Source organism: Triticum aestivum, chromosome 6B (assembly GCF_018294505.1).
Source record: "Triticum aestivum cultivar Chinese Spring chromosome 6B, IWGSC CS RefSeq v2.1, whole genome shotgun sequence".
NCBI lineage: Eukaryota > Viridiplantae > Streptophyta > Magnoliopsida > Poales > Poaceae > Triticum > Triticum aestivum.
In genome coordinates this window covers 723,722,762-723,744,183 of record NC_057810.1, presented here as the reverse complement: position 1 = coordinate 723,744,183, position 21,422 = coordinate 723,722,762, and the positions used below count along the sequence as shown (strand labels likewise).

The window sequence follows — 21,422 nt, the reverse complement described above, 5'->3', positions numbered from 1 at the left end:
CTGTTGGGTTGACATGGATCGAGATTGGGATTTGTCACTCCGTGTAAACGGAGAGGTATATCTGGGCCCACTCGGTAGGACATCATCATAATGTGCACAATGTGACCAAGGGGTTGATCACGGGATGATGTGTTACGGAACGAGTAAAGAGACTTGCCGGTAACGAGATTGAACAAGGTATCGGTATACCGACGATCGAATCTCGGGCAAGTATAATACCGATAGACAATGGGAATTGTATACGGGATCGACTGAGTCCTTGACATCGTGGTTCATCCGATGAGATCATCGTGGAACATGTGGGAGCCAACATGGGTATCCAGATCCCGCTGTTGGTTATTGACCGGAGAACATCTCGGTCATGTCTACATGTCTCCCGAACCCGTAGGGTCTACACACTTAAGGTTCGATGACGCTAGGGTTATAAAGGAAGTTTGTATGTGGTTACCGAATGTTGTTCGGAGTCCCGGATGAGATCCCGGACATCACGAGGAGTTCCGGAATGGTCGGGAGGTAAAGATTTATATATGGAAAGTTGTTGTTCGGGTTCCGGAAAAAGTTCGGGTTTTTTCGGTATTGTACCGGGAAGCTTCCAGAAGGTTCTGGAGGATTCTGGAGGGGTCCGGAGGTCCGGAAATTGTTCCACCACGTCCAATACAGTAGCATGGGCTGTAGGGGGGCGCCCTAGCCTTAATGGGCCAGGGGCACCAGCCCCCCCAAGGCCCATGCGCATGGGAGAGGGAAAACCCTAAGGGGGAGGGCCTCCACTTGACTTGGGAGGCACTCCTCCCCCCCTTGGCCGCCGCCCCCTCCTCAGATTGGATCTGAGGGGGCCGGCCCCCCTCTCCCTTGCCCCTATATATATGTGGGGGGTGGGAGGGCAGCCGCACCACAAGTTCTGGCGCAGCCCTCCCCTCTCCCAAGTACTCCTCCTCTCCCGCGGTGCTTGGCGAAGCCCTGCAGGATTGCCACGCTCCTCCACCACCACCACACTGTTATGCTGCTGCTGGATGGAGTCTTCCTCAACCTCTCCCTCTCTCCTTGCTGGATCAAGGCATGGGAGACGTCACCGGGCTGTACGTGTGTTGAACGCGGAGGTGCCGTCCGTTTGGCACTAGGATCTCCAGTGATTTGGATCACGACGAGTACGACTCCTTCAACCCCGTTCTCTTGAACGCTTCCGCTTAGCGATCTACAAGGGTATGTAGATGCACTCTCCTTCCCCTCGTTGCTAGTCTCTCCATAGATAGATCTTGGTGACACGTAGGAAAATTTTGAATTTCTGCTACGTTCCCCAACACCCTTTGGGTCTCGGCGCCGGGGGCCGTCCAGGGGTGTGTAAAGGAGCGACCTTTCCACTCATCTCTTTGGTTGGGGCAGCGATGGGTCTCGGGTGCGGTGGTGTCAAGGTCTTGGATGCCGGGGGGACGGCCCTGGTGGTGGTAGCGCGGTGCTCATGGGCAGAGGCCGTGGCTTGGTGCTGCCCGGCGACCATGGCCGTGTGGGCGGCATGGTGGCAGGGGTGTGGCGTTCGGTGGCGGTGAGTGTTTGCTGGGGTGAAAACCTGTTCTATCCTCGGACGGACCGGCGGCGGCGTAGCGCGTTACCATCTTGAAGGCGTCATCGCAGCTCTCACCGGTCATCGTGTCGCTCCAGAGGAAACTCTGACCCCCGGGTCAGGCGGTGGCGGCACGCTAGCGTCGTAACCTTCTTGGAGGCGCCGCCTTGGAGCTCACGGTTCGTCATATGCGGCTTCATCTCTTCGCGGTGGCGTGTTCCCGGTGGAGGTCCCTGATTGCTCTTGTAGTGTTAGGGGTGGTGTTGCTGCGCTCAGCGCCTATGTATCCCGCCTTGGATGTGTGCGTGTGTTGTCGTGGGATGTGCTTGTACTTGGGCTGTGGTTGATCTGTGCTTTATATATAAAGCAGGGCGAAAGCCTTTTTCGGTATAACCCTGACTGAAAAATGTCAAGCATAGCAGAGTAGAATACAGAGCAATGGGCCACTCAAACTAACATATCGTTCTAGGCAGTCAGGGGCGTTGCCTCGTATTCATTCCTTGGCAGCACGTTTTGGTGTGTGTGTTATCACCCAAGAGCTCAATCTTCTCTTCCTTTTTTTATACTCGTCTTGGTTGTCATGCTCGTCCTAGTACTTTAATTTCATGTGTTTTTTATTCTTCTTTCCTTTGGGCAACATCTTTGTTTGGCAACTATGTAATAAATGATGTAAATAAGTTAGATTGTATGCCTCTTATGATGCAGAGACTGGGTAGTAAAAGCTTCCAGTATATATAAAAAACGAAACATCAGCAACTTATGTTGACTGCATTGTACGAACGCCAAATCATGGAGGACAGACCCAACATTGTATGAACACCGTATCATGGAGGGCAGACCCCATACGTTTTTTCCCATTCATCTTTGGGGCCTAGGAGCAAACGACATCATGCTCGCCTCCTAAATAACCTATATGCATGCCACCATCATTACCACATGGTTTCTTAATATCACATTCTAAAAGGGTGAAGAGGCCTCTACTATGATCATGGCTCACCTCTTAGAAAAGAAAACGATCTTATCTTATTGGAGCGAGTCACGGTGCAATCATCGTTGCTTGACTAGTTAGCACTTAGCAGAACTGTGTGTAGCAAGTTGGCAGTAAAAGAAAATTTATCCTCAATCTCGATCGTGTGTGTTCCTCGATCAAATGGTGGCGGACAGAATGAAATCGTACGAAGATGCATTTCTAAAGCAGAGAATCGGAGCCCTTTCAAAAAAGCCAACAATGTCCTTGCAATGGTACGTGTTCCAACATTTTCTTTTAGGAAAGGTGTCACCTTTCTCGAGTAGTTAAGTGCATTCTTTTGAAACTTGGGGAACTGCCACTTCAAATAAACAAGCGTCTTATATAGTAAAAAGAGAGAGAAGATGAAGATTAGTACTATTACTAGGAAAGAATGACGATGAGGGTGTAGTAGAACCATCGACGCTACCAATATATAAGTTTAGATGACTGAGTAAGCCCGATCGGAGCTTAATTAGCTTGCGTCCATATCATCCACCAAGTTAGCTTGCAAGAGAGCGCAAAACATACACCAGCATGACCACGCCCTCGCAATCCCTGTCCCCGCCGCTGCCAATAATCCTACTCCTCTTCCTCCTCCTTTCAGCAGCGATATTCTCATCGGCGTAGGCTGGAATGTTCAGACTATTGTCTATACCTACCCGTGGTCGCCGCCGGTGGATGGCAACTCACGGGAGAAATTCATTCTCTCCTGCCTTTCAGACCTCGGGGCCCGGAAGTTCCTCAAGTATGCAACCAACGGGTCGTGCAAGGGGCGGGGCTGCTGTGAAGCTGCCCTGCCGGAAGCATTTCCCATCACTGAGCTTGCACTGACGTTCAGTTTGGGCCCAACAAACACCTTGTTTGAGACCAATCCGTGCTCCTACGCCATGGTGGTGGAGAGGTCATGGTACAACTTCTCCACACCGGACATGTACGGCAACGAGGTGCTGCCCAAGAGATTCCCAAGCGGTGTCCCCTTTGTTATCGATTTTTCCATCCCGAATGGTTCATGTCCCACGAAAGGCCAGCAGCCACCATGGGACTATGCCTGTGTCAGCGGCAACAGCTCATGTGTCAATGCGATTAGTGGCCATGGCTATGTCTGCAAGTGTTGGGAACATTACGATGGCAACCCTTATATCGCCAATGGATGCCAAGGTTGAATTAAAGTTTTTAATTTGCACATCTAGACTCTCTTTTAATTTTACACCACATTAGCTTATATAATAACTCCCATCTTAATTTCATACATTTATATTCCATATTTTCCAGACATCGATGAGTGCAAGCTCCGCAATTTGTATCCTTGCTCCAGTGACGGGATCTGCAAAAACACCTTGAGAGGCTATGACTGTCCATGTAAGCCTGGGATGAAAGGCAACGGCATAAAAGGAACCTGCACAGATAAATTCCCCGCAGCAGCACGGGTGATTTTGGGTATTTAGGCTACAACTGTTTCTGTTGTTAGATACTCGTATCTACTCCCTCCTTCCGAATTACTTGTCTTAGATTTATCTAGATACGGATGTATCTAGCACCAAATTAGTCTAGATACATATGTATCTAGACAAATCCAAGACAAGTAATTCAGAACGGAGGGAGTAGCTATTAGTACACGATCTGAATCTATCCTTTCTTCCTCTGTTTGTAGTTCGTGCATAATTATGTTGTTATATCTACGTAATGTTTCTTAATCAGCATGCGTCCCCTCAGACATATTCCTGGATAACTAACAGAACATGGTAGGTATCCCGAAGCAAAAAAATAAAAAATGGTAGGTATCGTCTATCTGGTGGCGTCCGTAAAAGGTCAAAAAACGAACAAAATTGTTGCCGTGGCAGGAATGCAACATAATGTTTATCTTCACTTTATATTTTCTTCTTATTATACCTAGTACCCTCTACTAAGCCTGACCTACTAAGATATGACAATCTGGAACAGTCGTAAAGCTAAACAGCTGGTTAACTGGTGCCAACAATTTTGGAGGCCCAGAACTCAGTCTCAGAGTCCAAATTTAAAGGTCCCGATATACCCAGAACTAAACTCATACTCCCTCCGTTCGGAATTACTTGTCGTGAAAATGGATGTATCTAGACGTATTTTAGTTCTAGATACATTCATTTCCGAGACAAGTAATTCCGAACGGAGGGAGTAGGTGTTTTCTAGATCTCTAGATCGGTACATACAATTTAAGTACTTCTGAATTGTATGTTCTCTCAAAAAGAAAGTACTTCTGAGTTATACAAGCGTGGCAATGGTTTTAGTAGGCGCTGCATGGATAGGGTTGGTTTTTTATTTATGAGGCAGAAGGGGGTGGGGATGGGTGTTTATTGTGGCAAGGGTACAACAAGTATGAGTCAGAATGGTGGACAGAGAACAACAAACTCCTAGATGTAAGCCTCGGATGTTCTAAGATTTGGGTTCTACTCAGCTATCACAGACGGTTCCTCACACAAAGTCATATGTGATAGTCTTGTATTATTAGTGACCAATAAAGCCAGACGGTTCACAAAATCGTCAGTGATAATATTCTGTTTCTCACGGGGATGTCTTTGGAAAAAGACTTATGTTCATATGTGACACTAATGACAAATCAATGAATTAATCAGCGTGAGGGCAAATCCCCACATCGGAACTCGGCACAAACCCCTATTTACTATTGGATAGTGTGTCTTGGCGTGTAGCCACGTAACCCTGAGGTGGAAAAAACAAAGCAAGTTATCAAAAGTGTTGCTCCCTTTTTATATTTTCTTCTGCACACAGAAAAGTTATTAGAAATTCAGTTATATGAAATATTTTTATTTATGTGTCCATGTAGGTGGAATAGGTGGTGTTTTTGTCATGGCAGCCATATCATTCCTTATTCTTCTTCGCAAAGAGAAAAAGAAATCTAGGGAATTCTATGAGAAGAACGGTGGGCGTACATTAGAGAATGCAAAATTCATAAAACTGTTTGAGAAGGAGAAACTCAAGCCAATTTTGAACAGCAGCAATTTTATTGGAAAAAGGTGGCTTCGGCGAAGTTTACAAGGGCATTCTTGATAATGAACTAGTCGCAGTGAAGAAGCCGATTAGTGGTAGTGCGCTAGAAAATGAACAATTTGCAAATGAAGTCATCATTCAATCTCAAGTCATCCACAAGAACATCGTTAGGCTCATAGGTTGTTGCCTAGAAGTTGATGCCCCGATTCTAGTATATGAGTTTCTCTGCAACGGTAGCCTCGATGACATTCTTCATGGCAACAACAAGGTGCCCCTCAACTTGGGTGTGCGTTTAAGTATTGTTGCAGAATCAGCAGATGGTCTAGTTTATATGCACTCGAAAACCAATACCAAGATTCTACATGGCGATGTTAAACCAGCTAATATACTTTTGGATGATAAGTATGTGCCAAAGATCTCAGACTTCGGCATATCAAGGTTGATTGCAAGAGACAAACAACACACGGGATCTATCATTGGTGACATGAGTTATATGGATCCGGTATATCTACAAACAGGGCTACTAACAGAAAAAAGTGATGTCTACAGTTTTGGAGTTGTCATCTTGGAGCTTATTAGTAGGAAGAAAGCTACACATTCCGACGGTGGTAGTTTAGTAAACAATTTCCTTGAAGCTTACAAGAAAGAGAAGAAAGCAACTCCATTATTTGAGGAGGAAATTGCGGTAACAGAAGATTTGGACATTCTTGATAGTTTGGCATGTATTGCTGTGGAATGCCTTAACCTTGATGTGGATCAAAGACCATGGATGACAAACGTAGCAGAGCGTCTCCTCATAATGGATCCATCCCGCAAGTCGTAATTTGCGTTGCATGTTGTAGTTTGAACAACATGTGTATATGTATGGGGTCGAAAAAAGGCGACTATGAATGGGGCAACGTCTATCTTATTGCTGTTGTGAACAAAATCGTTGAAGTAGAACCAAGGAAGGTCTCCCTTGGTTGCAAGAAAATTTGTAATGTATCTCTTTGTGTAACAGCGTGTTTTTACCTAATGTATCAGCTCGTTAATTTAATTGGCCGTATTTCTGAGGAATCATCGTCATTTATTATCTGAATGCACCCCTTTCATCGACTGCATTCTAACATCCTAGTATAGATGGCCTCGAGTGAAAGTACCAAATCTGTTGACTTCCTGAAACACTTAGTTGCATTTACTCCTTTGGTTTCTCCCGGTTGGTGTCATGCTGCCCAAGACTTCACTGCTGCACCATTCTCTGCCTGCTTGCTTCTCATTGATCGATAGGCATTTCCAACTTCAGTTTGCCCAACGACATTGGCGATTTTTCTCACTAGATCCAATACGAAACTCCCCATCATTCATCCTCGAAAGCAACATTGGTCTATTGCGACAATACTAGTGCCACATACTTGTCCACAAACCTAGTGCAATATCAATGTACCAAGCATCTTGAAATGGATCTTCACTGTTTCATGGATTGCCTGCTCTAGGTGAAGATCGAATACTTCATGCGCCATGCGCTTCACAATTTGCGGATATCTTCACGAAGGGGTTGACATCTGTGGTGTTTCAAGACTTTAAATCCAGCCTCAGCAACCTCCCGGGTAATGTTCCGGCGGAAGGGGGTGTTAAGACCTTAGTTTGTGATTACGCATTCGTTTGTTCAAGAGTTAATGTGTTTGTAGCAGATTAAACAATGATCGATGCATTTGCTTGCAACTGCATTTTGTCTCTCTGGATGATAGCTATGACTCGTCTAAGATAATTGAAGGAGCTATGTTATTTTCTGTTACAAACTGATCTTTCTAACAACATTTTGAAAATAGACGTCTTTGTACTATTTGATCATGCCAGCTCGATCCACGAACATATTTTGGTTGATTTTCTTCAGAATACAAGGGCATAGTTTTGAGTAAACTCATGTACAACAAAGTTGTCTCTATTATTCAGAGCTCTCCTAGTTTTGTACGCAATGATACTCAATGTCTTGACCCGCCACTGCACTTGGCAGCATCTACCCTCAAAGATTTCTGAACCGCGCCCTGCACAATACACCGAGCGATGCACTTTACTTTTAGTTTAATGCTTGTTCCCCATAAAACGAATTACATAGTTGTTTGATACTTTGATTAATGGATATAGATAGTGGTCACGTCACGGACTAGTAAAGAAAAGAGCATTGCTATACTGCTGACGCTTTGGACACGATACTAAGCCGACGTTTACATCAGGCCATTTGTAAAGTTGATGCTAGGCTATCTCACGGTGTGGCCGTGCTTGAGGCCACTGGCGCAGCAGCTCGCATGGCTCCAATGCCCACTATCTCCCTGCTTGCTGTCACTACCCAGTCTAGTGATGATTAAAGAAAGGAGAGAAGATCTACTATCCTTTTTTGCTGCCACGCTCAGTCGAGCGATGATTAAAGAAAGTGAGAGAAGATGAAAGGTGATACTGGAGTACGTAGCAAGGAATGACGATGGGTATAGCTGAATCGTCTACGGTACAAATAAGTAAGCATGATTAAAGACGGAGAGGGAGATGAAAGATGGGTGTACCAATAAGTTTAGCTAACAATGTGTATAGCTCTCAGTATGCCCGGACAGTGTAATATATGATGTTTGGGGACCTTGTACTAGGTGACGTAGTAAGTTTTTTCTTGTGTGTTAAAAGTTATGTAATAAGTTAGGTTGTATGCATCTTATGATATAGAGACCGTGTTAGTAAAATCTTCCATTATCTAAAAGAAAGACCAAAGCATCTGCAAATTATCTTGACTGCATTGTATGAAAACTAAATCATGGAGGACAGACCCAACATTATTCCCTGTTCATCATTCAGGCCGAGCAAACATCATCATGCTAAGCTCCTATAGATACCCTATGCGGCTATTGTCATCACCACATGGTAACTTACATATCAAAATCTAAAAGGGCGAAGATGCTTCTATTATGATCATGGCCCACCTCTTATAGAAAACAAAACGAAGGTCGTGCAATCTTTGTTATCTTACTAGGGCGAGCCACGTTCCAATCATCACCGCTTGACTAGTTAGCACTTGCCAGAAATGTGTGGAGCAAGCTAGCTGATAAACAATAATTCCCCTCAATCGATCGTGTGTGTTCCTCGATCAAATGGTGGCCGACATAATCAAATCGTACAAAGATGCATTACTAAAGTAGAGAGTCGGAGTACTTTTATTAAAGGTGGCAATTACCTTGCAATGGTACGTGTTCCAGCCTTTTCTTTTAGGAATGGTGTCACCTTTCTTTCCTTGCAATGGTAAGTGCATTCTTTTGTAGCTTGTGGAACTACCATTTCAAACAAACAAGCATCTTATAGTGAAAAGAGAGAGAATATGAGGATTAGTACTAGTACTATCGATTGTTTTAAAAAGCAGGTTATGGTAAATAGCGGCGGTCTTCCAAAATAGATATACTCCCTCCATTCCGAATTACTTGTCGCACGTACGGATGTATCTAGATGTATTTTAGTTCTAAATACATCCATTTCAGCGACGAGTAATTTGGAACGGAGGGAGTAGTAATTAAGGCTACAGCCGGCTATTTTATAATTTTATTGGACACCTGTACATAAATCTTATAGCTAGGCATTTAGTGGCACCATGGTCAAACAACTATAGCAGAGCTATAATCGGCTATCTAAAACTTTGGTACTACCAAAGAATGATGATGGGAATATAGTAGAACCATCAACACTAATATATAAGTGTAGACGACTCAGTAAACCACAACAGAGCATAATAAGCTTTGCATCCATATCATAGACCTAAGTTAGCTTCCAAGGGAGCGCAAAAACACACACCATGACCATGCCCTCTGAATTCCATTCCCAGCCCCTGAGCACAATCCTACTCCTGCTCGTCCTCCTTTCAACAGCATCTCACATGATCCTGGAGGCTGTTGCTTCTGAGCAAGATGAGCAGCAGCCAATCACACTTCCGGGTTGCCCTGACAAGTGCGGCAATATAAGCATTCCCTACCCATTCGGCATGAAGCCTGGCTGCTTCCGCGAGGGCTTCCAGGTCACCTGCAACGACTCCTTCTATCCCCATCGCGCCTACCTTGCCTACGACGGAGTATTCCAGCGGATTAATGAGATTTACTTCAGGGCGCAGGTATGGTATGTTTGGCATGCCAAGTAGTAAGTACTTACTGGAATGCGTGGTAAGAGTAACTAATTAATTGATGTTTCTTCCTTTTGAGAAGGAAATTAATGTTGTGTTCTGGTATTGGGCCGTAAATTAATGCAGAAAGGGTTGTGCCAGCGTAATCGTGTTTGGAATAGAACACGGGAAGATACGGCCTTGGAGCTCATCGATATATCAGTTGCAAAGGGTGAGGCGCGCGCATACGCCGCAATCTCATCTCGCTGCAGCGCAAACCATACCGACTCCTTAAGCAAATCTCTACGGATGCGGTTGGGAGAAAAGATGAGCCCGTTTGTCGTGTCGGTGACACGCAATGTTCTCATCGGCGTAGGCTGGAGAGTCCAGCCTAAGATGAATAGCTACTTGTGGTCAGCGTTGGCGTCAGACGCGGTGTCGGCGCATGGATATTCATCGAATGAACTCACTATTTCCTGCCTTTCATACCTCATGCGCATGCCGCAGTTCCTCAAGTTCGCGACCAACGGGTCGTGCTCGGGGCGGGGCTGCTGTCGGGCTGCCTTGCCCGAAGCGGTTGCACTCACCAGGTTTGCATTGTGGATCAGTTTCGATGAACCAAACACCTTGTTTGTGACCAATCCATGCTCCTACGCCATGGTGGTGGAGAGCACATGGTATAACTTCACCACGCCGGACATGTACGGTTACGAGGAGATACCCAAGAAATTCCCAAGGGGCGTCCCCTTGGTAATCGATTTCTCCATCAGGAATGGTTCATGTCCAGAGAAAGGCCAGCATCCACCTCCGGACTATGCTTGTGTCAGTGGCAACAGCTCATGTTCAAACGCGACCAGTGGCCTGGGTTATGTCTGCAAGTGTTGGGACCATTACGATGGGAACCCTTACATCGCCAATGGATGCCAAGGTCAAATTAAAGTTTTTAATTTACAAATCCAGACTCTCTCTTTTACACCTTACTGCTTATATAGGAACTCCTTAATTTCATAACTTTATGTTTTTTTTCAGACATTGACGAGTGTAAGCTTCGCGATTTATATCCTTGCTCCAGTGACGGGATCTGCAAAAACACGTTGGGAGGATATGCATGTCCATGTAAATCCGGAATGAAAGGCGATGGCGTAAAAGGAACCTGCACACATATTTTCCCCCAAGCAGCACGGACGATTTTGGGTAAGAAAAATTTAAGCCAGCGCATGCCCCACATTGATTAATTATAACCATGTACCTTCTTTTATGGTACTCTCAATGCTTGGTGGTTAGCACGGTTTCATAGGCAAAAATGTCGAAGTGGCATAATAATTAAAGAATAAATAGAATGGAGTTGTATGTTTTATAAAGGGAAAAGTATACTTTTCTACCCTCAACTTTACCGACAGTCTAGAAATGATTCTTCAACTACAGACCAGAAAAATCTAGTCCCTCAATTGTTGAAACCGGATAGTTTTTGTCCCTCAAACGACTTGAGGTGGTTTTGTACTGACACGGCATGGTTTTGATAATTGACATCGCCACATCGTCGTCCACCTCACCTTCGTCTCTCTCTCTCTCTCTCTCTCTCTCTCTCTCTCTCCCTGTTCACAGGGAAGCACCTCACCGCATGCCTGCTCTGCTGCCTCCGGCAGCCTTGGCCTCACCTTCGTGCTCGTCCACCTCTTCCTTCGCTGCTGATGATACATCCATACGCAACTCGATAGATCCTCCTATGCGGAGCTAGCCAAGCAAAGTGATTTGCCGCCGGCCAGAAATGCCGAACCCTCAAGCACATACACACGAACCAGTGGGCTAGAAACACAACACAGGCACGCACAGAAAAAGGTGACTATGTTTGCTAAAGGTTCGTCTCGAGCCTTGTTGATTCTTCACGACTTGTTTACAGGGGATCCGCTAGCTCCCAATAGCAAGTGGTGGAGCATCCCTTATAAAGTGGTCTCACTCTTCTTACTGTAGTAGTATGGAAATAAACTTCCCACACTTTCCACCATTTTCCATACACATGCATGGACCTTAGAGATTAACCAGGGATTATTGTCTTGTGTGGACCTAAGCCCACCCATAATCCATCAGTAACCATGTGTCATCGGATTCTTCTCCGGCCTGGGCGAGTGAGAGAAGATAGAGGAAGAAGACGAAGATAAGGTGAATGATGACGTGGCGAGCTCACTGGACAAAACCATGCCACGTCAACACAAAACCACCTTGAAGCCTCTTGAGGGATGAAAACTACCTGGTTTTAACAATTGAGGGACTAGGTTTTCTTGGTTTATAGATGAGGAACCATTTCTAGACCATCGGTAAAGTTAAGCGACGAAAATTATGCTTTTCCCTTTTATAAAACAGGGAGACGAAAGGCGCGGCGTAGGCGGACACGAAATTGGCCAAACAGAAGTCGAGTGTTGCTTTTCAGATACTCGGCATGCAGGGAGGCAAAAATATAAGCTAAGTGTTCCATTAGTGGTTATTTGGCTTATATATATAGCCCGCCGACACCGACACCTTACACGTGTCAAGGTTGGTCACGTGGCAGCTACAATGTCGAGGCTCACCTACAAGCCGAGTGTTTTCCCCTTAATAAGACGAGTTCTCCATGTAAGCCATGTTCATTATTAGCTTTGCTCAGCGTGTACAGGGATACGACGAGAGACTTACAATTGCCATGTTCTTTTTGCTGGTAATTGCCTTATAGTAGGTGTATAAGCTGAGTACCTGATAAATAACACTTGGCGTACAGAAAAACACTAGGCAACATGTATTTTTCTCGTAGTGTCTTGTAGGTAGGTGCTACTCTAGTGTACGTACTAGTTGGTGCACTCATAAGCATGATACTATGCACTACGAAGGTGCTATCATGCATACATCCGTAACATATGTATGGTTCTAGTATATGATATTTCCGCTTGCCAGCAATGTTAGGCCACAATGTTGAGATGCAAACATGATCTTTAAGTGAAATAAATAAAACACCAATTTGCTACAACACCTAAGAAACAATTCATTGGGGTGATTGTTTCTATAAAATCTTTGACCACCTATGATGACACACTAAGAGCCAATACATTTGGAATGCCCTCAGTTGTTTCATACTGCATGTACTACTAAAGGATCTAAGTCTAGCTTTTAATTTCTTTTCTTTTACTCCATACATAATTGTTTTGTTATCTACTTAACTAGTAAAGTGGACCGCGCAAATGCGTGGGCAGCCCTTTTTATTGCCATATATTATTCTTATTAAATTTATAATCTAACGTAATATTATAAATTTAACTCTCTCTGAGGCCAAGTTTGGCACAAATCATCCTATCCATCATACTTAATATAATGGTGCAATAATGAAATTAATATAGGTTTTAGTTATACATTTCAGACCTAAATAGCTCAATACATTGCTCTTTATTCAATCCCTTTTCCTAATTATGTGAAATCACATCTTCTATTTCTCAATTTCAGTTATGTCACTATGATTTTTACCCTACTATTTAAATTATTGTCTTTGTGTGATCCCTGTAGAATAGTAGTGAATTTGTTCAAGGCACAAAATTGTCAGAAAAAAATTCTGGAGTTCCAAATCTTGTGCCATTATCTCTTCGGAAATTTATAAAGGAAAGAATATGTGTTATTTGTTTATGTTTTTGCCAGTATTATTGAAAAAGTACAATTCTTCATCATTCGTATAATATGAGATTTGGTCTGGCTACCTTAAAATTTCATGACCATTTCCATATTAACTATGCATGGTCCATACAGAATTGAAATTATTATGCAACATTATATACTTTTATATTATAATCTAGTGCACGACAAACCATTCTGACTGCATAATTATGTGCCTTGGTCTCCGTGCCGAAAATTATACACCTTACATAAAGCAATGGAGGGAGTATAAAGTACTTATTGAGGATGGCACGTCTCCATAATTATTGACTAAGCGTCTAAGCATTTTATTCTTTTGGATGCAATGCAAACCAAATCTCTCTTACAAAATCGACATGTATAGATCAATTAATTCATGCTATACTTCTTCACGATTATTTTGCGGGAAAAACTTTTGATGTGTGGACCATCTAGCGACGACTACAAGCACTCGATCGAGCCGAAGAATGTGTGCCGCCATCATTGCCCCTCCGTCAACGGAGTTTGAGATAACTTGTTGTAGTAGAGAGTCGGGAAGTCCCGTGTTGAGCCCCATAGGACTAGTGCATCAGAATAACAACCGCCGCCGATGAAGAGAACGTAGGTCGAAAGGATCCAACCTATAGACACACGAACAAAGACAAACGAAGATTGGATCCACGGAGACCTATTCAAGACCAACATTGACTGAATCCCACAACATCCACCGGAGCCACCTTTACACGCCTTGCGATGATGCTTGATGAACCACCGAGACGGCAGCTAGGTGGGGTGTACACTATTCCATCTACAGGGAGCCGCCATCGTCACGTCTTTCCAAGAAGCACACAAACCCTAATCGACCTCGAAGAAACACTTAATAACAAAGAAGGACCCCTTCCTTTGACAAGGGGCAGGGCCCACCACTCCTCCATGGTCCTATGGCCACCGAAGACGAGGCGTACCAACGGTGGCACTGGCGGGAAGTAAAGAAACCCTAATCGCGTGTGCCCTCGCGTCTGAGTTGGATTCCTCACTAATTCATGGTTTGTTCAGGCAAAAAACTTGAGTACACCTTTTATTTATTTTAATAACAGAGGGGTTCAAACGCTCATATGTGATCTTCCTTGTTTATTTTATAGCAACTAAAAAATAAAACACATGTCATCTTTCTATCTAATTATCTGATGATTGCGAGTGTTTAGGGCATCTTCAAAGCTGCCCCGCAAATGGCTCCGGTATATGTCCGTTTTTATGTCTGAACGTGGTCTGAGGACATGTTGTGCAAGAGACTCATCCAACCATTTTTACAAAATAATCCTTATTTGTCTGGTTCAGAGGAGAGAGGGTAGAGGCAACCATACATGTGCGGAGAGAGAAAAGAAAGGAGGACTACGTGGTGGCTTTTTGTCGGTAAGTGGATGTCCAGACGTCGGTATAGCTCCCCCACGTTTGTCTTAGATTCGCCAGAAAACGGACGTCCGGACCACTTCACGGACCGAGGGGGGTCTCCATTGAATGACAAAATTTGGCATAAATGGCCCGGACACTACAATCTAAAAATATACCGAAGCTTTAAGAATTTCCTTTGGAGATGTCCTTAGTAGCTAGAAACAAACGCACTATTACGTAGCTAAGCTGGACCAAGTCTACCTGACTTCAAGTGGTTAATAAAGTTGAAACCTGATGTTCTTATCCGTGCATTTTTTTAAGAAAAGGAGGATCAGCCTGCTTTTGCAAGCGGGAAAGAAGTAAAGAAATTATGTATTGTTTCCTCCTGATGTAAATAATATTGTTTACTACCTCGCCACCTTCACTTTGTCAGATGGTCCTTAGCGAGGATAAGTCCTCTATGCACAAACTTCATAAAATTTTAAACTTCAGTGATACTTTAGTTTTCCATATATGCTTTGAACGAAAAACCGGCCCAGATTAAATTCATACTTAGATTTATCAGAAAACATGCCAGAAGACGTCACCTTCCAATGGAACATATCTGACTCATTAATTAAGATGTCCTCCATCAACCTCCATACAAGATTTTGTATATTGGATATTTAAGGGGATATTTAAGGGGATGTCCCCATTATAGTGCTCACAAAATCATTTTGTATATTTTCCATGTAGGTGCAACAAGTGGTATTTTTTTGGTGGCAGTCTTGTCATTCCTTATTTTCCTTCGCAAAGAGAAAAGGAAAATGAAAGAGTTTTATGAGAAGAACGGTGGGCGTACATTGGAGAAGGCAAAATTCATAAAACTATTCGAAAAGGAGAAGCTCAAGTCAATTTTGAAGAGTAGCAATTTTATTGGAAAAGGTGGCTTCGGTGAAGTTTACAAGGGCCTTCTTGATAATGAACAAGTCGCTGTTAAGAAACCTATTACCGGTAGTGTGCTAGAGAATGAACAATTTGCAAATGAAGTCATCATTCAATCTCAAATCATCCACAAGAACATCGTTAGGCTTGTGGGTTGTTGCCTAGAAGTTGATGCCCCGATTCTAGTCTATGAGTTTCTCTGCAATGGTAGCCTCGATGACATTCTTCATGACAGCAGGAAGGTGCCTCTGAACTTGGGTGTGCGTTTAAGTATTGCCGCAGAATCAGCTGATGGTCTGGTTTATATGCACTCAAAAACCAGTACCAAGATCCTACATGGTGATGTTAAACCAGCAAATATACTTTTGGATGATAAGTTTGTGCCAAAGATCTCGGACTTCGGCATATCAAGGTTGATTGCGAGAGACATACAACATACTGGATCTATCATTGGTGACATGAGTTATATGGACCCAATATATCTGCAAACAGGGCTACTAACAGAAAAAAGTGATGTCTACAGTTTTGGAGTTGTCATCTTGGAGCTTATTAGTAGGAAGAAAGCCACACATTCTGACGGCGGTAGCTTAGTAAACAATTTCCTTGAAGCTTACAAGAAAGAGAAGAAAGCAACTCCATTATTTGACGAGGAAATTGCAGTAACAGAAGACTTGGAGATTCTTGATAGTTTGGCCTGTATCGCTGTGGAATGTCTTAACCTTGATGTGGATCAAAGACCATGGATGACAGACGTAGCAGAGCGTCTTATCATACTGGATCGATCCCGTAAGTCACAATTTACACTGCATGTTCCAGTTTGAAAAACATGTGTACATGTATGGGGTAGGGGGGGGGGGAGGCGACTATGAATGGGGCAACGTCTATCTTATTGTTGTTGTGAACAAAATCATTGTAATGTATCTCTTTGTGTAATTGTGTGTTTCAAGTTACCAAATGTATGAGTTAGTTAATTAAACACTTCTGCAGCTGTTTATTACAAGCAACCGAAACTGAAATACTGAATGCACCCCGTACATCGACAGCATCCTAACATCCTGGTATATATGGTCTTGAGTGAAAGTACCAAATCTGTAGAGTTTCTGGTGTTAGAAGTATATAATTATGTTTAAGTTAGAGATAGGATTGGCTTAAACCATGTACAACTTGTCCCCTACTCCAAGTCTCTCTCCCTCATATTGTACTCTATATATACCCCATATCTGGGTCAGATCAATACAACATATAACAACAATATTAGTTATCCTACAATTTCCACATGGTATCAGAGTGGTTTGTCCAACGACGCCGATCCTAGGACCTTCAACCACTTTCGCAGCGTGCCGCCCCCGGGGAAATCAATCTCCTCTCCCCGGGGACGCCGCACCCGATCGATCAATGATTAGATTGGTTCCATAGATTAGATTAGTTTCAATTTTCGAAATTTCAGTAGATTACCTTTTCTTTTAGCCACAAATAAATCTGATGACCCTCGAATCCCGTGACCATGAGACAAGAAAAATCAAGCACCGATGTTCGTGTGGCAGCGGAGATCAAGACGAGCAGCCAACCAAGGGCTTTACGCACGACGCATCGTCTCGATCTCCCGACGCGAAGCTCCATCGACATGCTCAAGACGCCGCACGCACGAGCTCTATGGACCTCCCATGAGCCTGCTTCTCCGACAACGACGTGTACCGCCCGATCATGGGAGGGCAAAACTCCCGCAGCTTCCATCGCGTATGCGATCTCTCAGCGATCAGTGGCTCTACCCGGCGCACCAACGCTACTCCGAGCGGCAGGGAGGGCCACACAAATCTGCCTCTCCGGGCAGATCAATCTGATCGGGCATGCAAAGCTCCCGGCCACGACTCCGGCGCCTCTCGTGGAACAGGGAGCCGACTCCAGCGCGTCTCGCGGGCGCAGCAACACACACGCACGCAGCACAGCGGCATGCATGGAATCCAGGCTCCATCTGGGCTCATGGCCGAGTACGTGTACAAGACCGCAAGAGGCTCCACCTGAGGTATGCATATTCAGCAGGTCTATGTACGCGTCGACACAGCGACCCACGAAATAATCGAGCCGTCCACGAGCATCTACACCGAGCAGTACGTCTGCACTGCGCCGACATGCCATCTACATCAAGCCGAACGACCACGCCACCGATCTGCAACTACACCGACACCTCTACATCAAGCCGAACATCAACACCAAGCTGGTACGACTACATCGCCCCAATGAAAAAGAAAATTCTTCGTCGAGCAGATCTATGAGAAGCTACCACTACATGCACCATCCACGCGCCAAGCATGGTGTGGAAAGCGTGCAATTCTTCATCGTCTTCTTCAGCACGACACGGCATCGGCACCTGTCGCCACGAGGGACGCCTCCAAGCGACGCATCATCGTCGACACGCCGCTGCATCCCCGAAACTTCATTGCCAAGGTCTTCATCAACGTGGTCTTCATCACCATCATCGTTAACACACTGCCGCCGCCTCGTCCACAAGATGGACATCTAGCGTCCTCTGATATACTATTCTGCAAGATGCGACCTTGACGACGGCAATGACCGCGTCACGATGACGGCATCGACCGCGTCACCCACGACGGTACGACTGCATCGACACGGTGTCACTATAGTGACAACCCTACACGGCCACATGGTTCTGGCAAAACCGATGTGTGCTCGATGGGTTTCCTCCGGTCTTGGCAAGACCGGTGGACTCATCGCCGACGGCACCCTTTGACATTCGCGAGGTGCATTGTCCACGTCTACAGCCCCGTCATAGTGCATCTTTTTGCGCCTTCTGTTTTGTGCGGCTTCATCATCCACGACGATTACACCATCGACCACGACTACATCGACCACGGCTACATCACCATGATCGGCTACCTTGACGTCGACGTTAATGGCTTGTTCTACAGTAACACATTGGCAACAACTCCAGTCAACAGCGTCCGCGTCGTCACCAACGTCCACGCCACTCCCACTGTGACTGCGGAAGGGAATAGAGGAGAAGGCAGGTAGGCAACAGAAGGGGACGCACTCACCGTCCTAGGTGCCGGCCCATCAGAGACGCACTTGATGATGGCGCAGCGGAGAAGACGACGGAAGCACAAGAGTTCAAATTCAGTCATCATCGTCCGCTTCACACCCGCTACGACTGAGGGGGAATGTTAGAAGTATAATTATGTTTAAGTTAGAGATAGGATTGGTTTAAACCATGTACGACTTGTCCCCTACTCCAAGTCTCTCTCCTAAATATTGTACTCTATATATACCCCATACCTGGGTCAGATCAATACAACATACAATAACAATATTAGTCATCTTACAATTTCCACACCTGGAACACTTAGTTTCACTACTCCTCTGGTTGCTCCTGGTGGTGTTCACGCTGCCCAAGCCGTCAGTGCTGCATAATTTTCTGCCTGCTTGCTCCTCATGGAGTAATAGCCATTTCCGACTTCAGTTTGCACAACAACATTGGCGATTTTTCTCTCTATATCCAATACGAAACTCTCCATCATCCATCCTCCAAAGCAGCATTGGTCTATTGTGACAATACCAGTGCCACGTACTTGTCCACAAACTCAGTGCAATATCAACGTACTAAAGCATGTTGAAATTGATATTCACTTTTTTCACGGACGGGCTGCTCTAGGTGAAGCTCGCATACTTCATGGCCATGCACTTCACAATTTGCGGACATCTTCACGAAAGGGCACCCATCCATGGTCTTTCAAGACTTCAAATCAAGCCTCAGCAACCTGCCAGGTAATGTTCCGGCTGAAGGGGGTGTTAAAACCTTCGTTTCTAGTTAATGTGCTTGTTGCAGATTAAACAACGATCGATGCATTTTCTTGCAACTGCATTTTGTCTGTCCGGATGATATTTATTACTCGTCTAAGATAATTGAAGGAGCTATGTTATTTTCTGTTATGAATTGGTCTTTCTAACAACATTTTCAAAATAGACATCTTTGTACTATTTATAAAGAAAATGACATATTTTGGTCATGCTCGCTCGACGCACAAACATATTTTGGTTGATTTTCTTCAGAATACAAGGGCATATCTTTCAGTAAACTCATGTAGAACTGAAGGATTTTCTTCAGATTAGTAAACATATGTTGTCTCTATTTTTCAGAGCTCTCCTAGTTTTGGGATTAAGAGATCATGCATGTCTTACATTACAGCCTAGAAAATCCTAAACTGAAGGATTACATTGCAGTTAGTCAGAATACAAAACAAATGGTGAGCCTAACCATACAAAATGGACACATACAGCAGCAACAGAACAGACAGTTACAAGACTCATCATCACTAATCTCTCACACTGAAGCTCGTGTTCCTCTGCAATGGTATTTCACCATCCTCCATCATCAGCAAATTGTCCCTCTTCAGCAATACATCTATCAAAACATACGTCCTCTCTTTGAGCTATTAGCGTCTTCTCTGCAGTCAGCCAGAGATGAGGAGGGGTTGGACATTCATAACTGACGAGGAAGCTGACATGGCCAGGAAGCGTTGAAATCGTGGTGCACCCACCAAAGTTGTAGCTTGGGCAGGACCAAAAACTCACAGCTCACGAGCTTAGCGAGCGCTCAATAGCTCAACTATTACTTTTTAATGAACAGAGCTATTCATTGATTTTGGCGAATTTAATGAGTTTAAATTTAATGAGTTTAAATGACGAGCTTACGAGTTGCACAAGCAAGTCATTAAGCTCGTTAGTTAGTACAACACAACACACATTTTTATCTTACGTGGCAATATTTTGTAGCACCTTTTTTTCAAAAAAATAGATCTTATTATAAAAATTCATTGGATGTACAAAGCATCTCAAACAAAATAAAAATAGCATCAAGATTCCGAGACCACCAAACGACCACTACTGCCTCCAGAATGAGCCGCTTTTGTTGCCGCTCCTCTACCGAAGCAGGCTTGACTTTGTCGATGACAACCGAAAAGTCCTTTTGCACTTGCCCCTAAGGACCAGTGCCCTGGAGCTGTAGTCGTCACCGTTGCATCTTTGCATAGATCTGATGCACCTGATACCAAATCTCACCACATGAAAAGAAACTCCAACATCACCACCCCAAGGAGATGACATGAATCTACGATAGAACTTCGTCGACTGCGTCCAGACGGGTGAACTCAAAGAGGATTAGAGCCAGGAAAACAAATCGAAGAAGAAGCGTCGCCATCCGTCCGTAAAGAAATAAAGAGTCAATGAATTTTCAATTGAAAGAACCATGACAATGCAACATAACAGGAAGAGGATAATAGTTGGATGGATGTAAAAGGAGTTGAGAAACAAGACGATGAAAGGAGCGGAAGGAAAGAAGCACATGACAGGAAAGGCAAGAGTATTGCATCGTGACAATGCAGCACATCGACCAAGACAGAATCCAGAAGGTGAACATGAATAATGGATAAAAAGCCGAACGAACAGAAGCACCGGCTGAGAAGAAAAGGGGAAGATGAACAGAACATACAGAAAAGCGACCTATAAGAACGGTTGCACGAAGTATTACTACAAGTACTCCTATATTGCACCGTATTCGCAGGACAACTAGTTTTGATCTATTTTTCTTCCGCTAAAAAAGCGAAAAAGAGTTTGGGAGCACGCCGCACATGGACGACTGCACGCAAATTGGGCGCCTCTCGTAACCTTTGCTTTCACCTAGTGCGGTCGATCGCTCCCTGTGTCTGATCTAGCTGTCGTCCGACCGGCGTGATTCAATGTTGATTTGACAAGAGGGTAAGTGCTAGCTCCCCTACCCGCGAGCGCTGCACACTGAGGCCAGCTAGCTA

General features: G+C 44.5%; 1 protein-coding gene and 1 pseudogene across 1 annotated transcript; both read left to right on the top strand.

Moving 5' to 3' along the window:
- Positions 1-6,546, top strand: part of LOC123139787 (wall-associated receptor kinase 2-like) — a 51,387-nt pseudogene extending 44,841 nt beyond the window's left edge.
- A 2,750-nt stretch (positions 6,547-9,296) lies between these two features.
- Positions 9,297-16,436, top strand: LOC123140057 (wall-associated receptor kinase 1). Its single transcript, XM_044559780.1, has 4 exons — positions 9,297-9,666; positions 9,802-10,582; positions 10,684-10,848; positions 15,412-16,436. Exons 1-4 carry the CDS (start codon positions 9,355-9,357, stop codon positions 16,419-16,421), a joined length of 2,268 nt encoding a protein of 755 aa, XP_044415715.1. The 5' UTR covers positions 9,297-9,354; the 3' UTR covers positions 16,422-16,436.
- Positions 16,437-21,422: the final 4,986 nt, after the last annotated feature.

Excerpts from the sequence above, each read along its gene's own strand:
- LOC123140057 (XM_044559780.1), top strand. The coding sequence starts at position 9,355 with ATGACCATGCCCTCTGAATTCCATTCCCAGCCCCTGAGCACAATCCTA. Across the intron at positions 10,583-10,683 it reads CATCGCCAATGGATGCCAAG|ACATTGACGAGTGTAAGCTT; the intron begins GTCAAATTAAAG and ends GTTTTTTTTCAG. Across the intron at positions 10,849-15,411 it reads AGCAGCACGGACGATTTTGG|GTGCAACAAGTGGTATTTTT; the intron begins GTAAGAAAAATT and ends TTTTCCATGTAG.